The 5,959-nt window shown below is 35.2% G+C and overlaps 1 protein-coding gene across 1 annotated transcript; it reads right to left on the bottom strand.

Moving 5' to 3' along the window:
- Positions 1 to 485: 485 nt before the first annotated feature.
- LOC145134392 (patatin-like protein 6) lies at positions 486 to 3,235 on the bottom strand. Its single transcript, XM_079069244.1, has 2 exons — positions 1,626 to 3,235; positions 486 to 910 (listed from the first exon to the last, which is right to left on the bottom strand). The coding sequence occupies exons 1-2, from the start codon at positions 2,745 to 2,747 to the stop codon at positions 641 to 643; spliced, it is 1,392 nt and encodes a 463-aa protein (XP_078925370.1). The 5' UTR covers positions 2,748 to 3,235; the 3' UTR covers positions 486 to 640.
- Between the last annotated feature and the right edge of the window lie 2,724 nt (positions 3,236 to 5,959).

Raw genomic sequence — 5,959 nt, 5'->3', positions numbered from 1 at the left:
TACCGTACCAAGATTCTTTAATTGGTAGGATAATATCAACCAAACATGTTGGCTACCAAATACATTGGCTACCAATTTTCTTGGTTCGGTTGGTAGCATGTTTGTTGGTTTTCCGTGCTACAGTTTTGACAACCCTACATCCATCAATCCTTCTATTGTAAATTATAATATAATTTAATCAATAAAATCTATGTTGGTATTGTATCTTATTTTGAAAACGTTTTGTGATAAAAATACAACTGTGTATGTGAAAACGGAAAATTTACACAACTAAACATATGTAACTAGAAAATGACATGTCTTGAGTGCATGTAGTATTGTCGTAAAAATGAGATACTAATTGTGTGAACTTTTATAATTATTCACATTGTGTATAATCATTTTATATATATATATATATATATATATATATATATATATATATATATATATATATATATATATATAATATGGTGTCATTGTTTAAGAGTTTTGGTGTTATTCAGTTTTTATATTAAAAAAAAACTTCATTTTGACGTTTAGAAAATTTCAAATATACAAGCAATGAAGCAATAGCAAACAATTATTTCCAAAACCAGTCCCCGATGTTTCCCAAATATTCAGTCCATAGCCCTCACATACTTTTGTACATATGAAGCGATTAGGTTTGTTTGAGAGTAGGTTGCTTAAATGCAACATTAGGTGCAACACGGCAACTCCTTCTCTGATGCTCTAACACGACTTCTTCGGCAAACCAATCAAGTTTCTCAAAATTGGTCTGCTCTCCCATCCTCTTACCCCCAAACAATACTGATTCCATATTTTTCTGTTTCAGCATCTCATCAGCTATTCCAATAAGTACGTTAACATTGTTGGGACTAGGATCCGCATCAATATTGGCCCCGTGAGGACCCATGGTTGACCCGTTTGCCTACCAAATAAAAAATTTAATAAAAAAATATACTGAAAGTCTGAAACAAAAAGACTTATTTATATAGGTAAGTAGGTAACAATAGAAAATAAAAAGAAATTATATTTTAGTAAAAAACGATTTTAGCTAAAAAGAAATCAATATCATTTTCCATACCCATATGGGTATATACGTATATTCCCATTCCAAAGTAAAGAAAACCATTTTAATCGCTTGCCAACTCTCATTTACATATGGAAATGAGTTAAAAAGACCATCTTTTTCATCAAATGTATTCCACTTTCCAAGATTTTAATGACATATTGACATTGACATCAAATTCAACCAATATAAAAAAAATTACACCGAAAATGTTATCAAAGTCTAAATACGTCATTATTTTCGTACCATACAAATTGGTATTTATATATAGCGATTGACTACCAACATCTGGTTTTCTGCCATCAACCTGTATTGCCCTTGTAAAAAAGATTTTTGTTGCACGTGTAGTAGACTGTTACGACTATACTTTTCTTAATTAATATAATTACTATTTAGATAAATACAACGAAAAAATAGATCAAGAAAATTCTGAAACGTGATTAATAATAATAAGTCATTTTGTTAAAGAAAGTGTAAAATCATTATATGCTAACATCTTTTACTTTATATAAGTTTATGTTTTCAATAAATAAATAAATAAATAAATAACATGACAAACTCAAAAGTGAAATACCTGGATACGGACGTAGTTGCTACACCGGCTCTGACCGAAGGCCATGGCGACGGCATGGTCCACCATGTCGGCGGAGCTATCACCGGAAATTCGAGCCATGGGTCGAGCCCAATCTTTAGCCTTCCACCCTTTGACTTGATTGTAATCATAATTCCCTTCATGAAGTTGACCGGTGCCCAGTGAAAGTACCAAAAGGTCCTCCACCCCGCGCACGAATGGAAATTCCTGCTTATTGTGCAGCACGTGGGTGATCGCCGCCGCCGTGGGGTTGCTCATGGCTAAACCGCCGTCAACTGCAATACATCGAGTTTTTCCATCGACGGAGTTCATTGGGACAGGTTGGAATAAGTCCGGTTCAGCTGACGTGGCGCGGCAGACCTCCCATAGCCGGAAGTCGAAGCTGTCTGTTTCCATGGCGTCAGCTCGGGAGAAGAGAAATGGAGCTGAGCTGGAGAGGTCGTAACAGGGAATTAAAACCGGCTTCAACGTGTCTTTTAAGGTCAAACTCTGCCCGTTGACGACGAATGCTTCCTTCATTGCATTTTCAAATGCTGCCGTGGCATGGCTTATCCCTCCGTCACCGCCTTCGCCTCCGCCGCGGAAAATCCTTTTCAATAAACCTCCAACGGCGCCGCCGGTGGAACTCGATTTCTGATGATACAACCATTTCCCTTGCTCCGCCAGAAACCTCCACGTGTCCTCCGCTGTGAAAATCGGAACACTCTGGTTTTTGCTTCCGAATAGCATCGCCGTGAACACACCTCCGACACCTGTACCAGCGGCGACATCGATATAGTCCGCGATTCTCGCGTTCGGATTGCCGGATTTCGTTTTCAACGCGTTCTCTAGATGAGCTAGTGCTTTACCTGCTAGAATACTCCGCATTCCTCCGCCATCAATCGAGAGCACACAGATTTTGCCTCTCTGGTTCATCATAGATTGAACAGGACCGTCATCAGCCACCGCCATTGGCGTCGGCGTGACAGATATTTCCGGAGAAACTTGCTTAGGTTTCCAAAGCTTCGAATCGTCGTAACCGAATAAGAACTTGCTTTCGAGGATCGAAAAAATCTCGTAGCTGAGCTTATCGGTGTCGATGCTACGCTCTTGCACCAGTTCCATCGATTCACGATTCGAATCCCTTTTTCCCCAAACAGATCTTCCTTACTTCAAATAGCAACAGCTATGTATATGATTTCGTAAATCTTCACACGCAACCTCCTTAAAATCAAAACCCTAAAGTATATGTCTACCTCTGCATTCAATTTCCGGACAGATATAGCTTTCAGTTCTTTTGCCACTTTTACTCAATCAACCAGAAGAAGAATATTAGGTAAATCTCACCACATAATTCCCGCCAAAAGAGAAACACGATCTCATTTCAACACCATAGTCGTCAAATTTCCTTATCGCAATTAAAGAACTTAATATCAGTTCCCTTTCGTTGATTTGAAAGTCAATTCAACATGGAATTCAACAATAACATCAAAAAGGAAAGAAGGAACGAAGAATGAAAAAGACGAGTCTATAGAAATTCAAGAAAAGTGACAAATGGAGGACGTGAGAAGGAAAGAACACAGCGATTCCAGAATATATGTATTCTTCAAGATTATATTATTTATATATAAAAAGGAACAGACATTCACCAACAACAATTTTTATAAACAATAAAAAAATTATATAATATTTGTAGAGAACGTCTTCTTCCTTCTAGTCGATTTGTCTCTGTTTATTGTCAGATTTAACCATGGTCGGGTGTTGAGAGCCATAGTTGACGAGTTTATTTGATGATGTAAAATTTTAAAATTTAGTCCCTTTTGTTTTAGGTCATTACATTTTATTCCCTTAACTATATGTAATAATAACTCGGTGAATGATAAATAGAGGTATAACCGAGTTGAGCCAACTAGTAAGATATTCCAGACCAATTCGGAAAATATTGGAATACAATATTGAGCCGAGCTCGAGTATTGGAATACGCGGCTCATGAAACTCGCAGGCTTAATCGAGCATAGTTATATTAACATTTTCATCAATTGTTTTATTCATGCTTTCATATTACAGAACAGAGTCAAGTAAAACTCACAAGCTTAATCGTATTTCTATTACAATTTAATGTAATTATATCTTTTTAATAGCTAATCGAGTTGAGTCGAGTCGAGCCAAGCTCGAAAGTCGATTATTATATCGAGCTTGAGCTAGAAAATTAAGGCTCGAGTTGATCTCAAGCCGAGTTTCGAGCTCAAGTTTTTTAGTCGAATCGAGTTTCAAGCTTGACAATATTCGATTGAATTCGGCTTGATTACACCCTATGATGCTACCACATTTCACCGATGATGATAATCAATGATAGTCTAACTTGTGTAAAATATGAGAGTCGTTACACAGTTTGAAGTTGTTTTTCTAATTTTTTAAATACTTTGTAATTTGAATATATAGATTAGATCAAATTAACTCAACATAATAACAACACATAATAACATCTTAACAAAAAGATATTTTGTAATACAATATAATTTTTCTTTTTAACTATTGTACTATTATTATCATTTCAAACTATCTATCATACTTATTAAAATATCAAAAGAAAACTAAAGTATTGTCAAGTCAATGCATTTACCCATGTATGTTCCTGTCTCTACTTTTGTCATTAATTTACGCAATGATGTTCAAAAAAGTGATCATTTTTGGTAACCATAAAACATCAAGGGTAGTAAATGTAACTTCTTGAAAAATCATTCATTCGTATAGTCACCGCCGATGCGGACAAATCCAACGGTCATGATTCATTAGAAGTCCAATCTAATTTAGGCGCAGAAATTGATTTGTTTTTGAGCGGACATCAACGGCCGGAAAATGAGTTTGTCAGAGTAAATATTCCCCGGCGGCAACTTGAAACGCCGTGGGCCATATAAACGACGCCGTAATGAAAACGGAGAGCCACTAAATATCCCGGAGCGGGTCATCCATCCACCTAATTGCCTTCAAGTGGATGACGTACCGTAAAAAAGTCAGGGCCACCTCACAGTTGCCGTTATGTTGGGTCCAGGAGGTGCGTCACCTCCGTTTACCCCTTTGGTTACTGCAAAAAATAAGGAAGAAGGTAAAACGTAAATTTGATTTTGCTTTTGCGTTGGATAAATATTGCGGTACCCTAAATATTTATATAACACGTTTACTTTTTTAATGTAAAATGCAATTTTAATATAAAACGTAAATTTAATATAAATTCTCCCTATTCTTTGAAAGCAACCAAGAGAGAACCGTTAACATTAGAACTCAACAAGAGGTTCTAGAACCTATCGAGTCTCATAAAAGAGTTACTAAGGAACGTAAACATAGTATCACCTATTATCCGTAAGTAGTATGGTAGAACACATCATAACTAAAGATATGGTTTGCTCATATCCAATGGTAATGAATCATTTGTAGATGATAAAAGAACCTACTAGTTACATAAAGTCATGACCGCACTAGAGTCTGCTAAATGGAATGTGGTTTTGGAAGAAAATATACAATCCATGTATCATGATCAAATATGAGAATTGGTTGATAGATCACCCAACTATAAAACATTTGGGTGCAAATGAGTCTTACAAAAATAAGACAAACATAGATGGCAAGTTACGTACACATAAAACCAAACCAGTGGCAAATGGTTACACACAAACTCATGGTGTAACAATGATGAAATTTTTTTAGGCGAAACTCTGTATTAATCATACTTAGGTCAAGTCAAGGGAATATCTAAGGTGTTAGGCGAAACTCTGTATTAATCATACTTAGGTTACATCAAGGGAATATCTAAGGTGTTAGGCGAAACTCTGATCAGATCACCGGTCACCCACCTAAGTCAAGTGAATGGATAATCTCTTTCATAAACATGATTTTAATACAAGTATTAATTAAAGTATTAAATATCTGTTACATGTTAGATAATTATGGGACCACATAATATATATATATATATATATATATATATATATATATATATATATATATATATATATATATAATGTTATCATTAAATCCAGTTATTATGGTAAGAATATATAAATTGTTGATGAACCGATTTATAGAATATTTACTTATTTTGTGGGTTGAGTTCCCGGGTTGACTCAAGATCCTCAAGATCCCTTCCATCTCTCACATTAGGGTATATCTCCATATATATATATATATATATATATATATATATATATATATATATATATATATATATATATATATATATATATATATATACATGTGATGAGGAGCAGATCAAGACACACAGAATACACATGAAAATTCGTTTAGGGTTTGCTGAGGGATTTTAAAGAGAGCTTTTGAGA

Source organism: Lactuca virosa, chromosome 8, assembly GCF_052849685.1.
Source record: "Lactuca virosa cultivar CGN04683 chromosome 8, Lactuca_virosa_CGN04683_v6, whole genome shotgun sequence".
Classification (NCBI taxonomy): Eukaryota; Viridiplantae; Streptophyta; class Magnoliopsida; order Asterales; family Asteraceae; genus Lactuca; species Lactuca virosa.
Note: the sequence above shows the minus strand (reverse complement) of the source record. Positions and strands in the feature narration are given on the sequence as shown.

What these genes read in the sequence shown, in the direction of transcription:
- LOC145134392 (XM_079069244.1), bottom strand. Translation starts at nt 2,747, where the DNA reads ATGGAACTGGTGCAAGAGCGTAGCATCGACACCGATAAGCTCAGCTAC. An exon ending in GCAACTACGTCCGTATCCAG is followed by an intron (nt 911 to 1,625) that starts GTATTTCACTTT and finishes TTTATTTGGTAG; the next exon opens with GCAAACGGGTCAACCATGGG.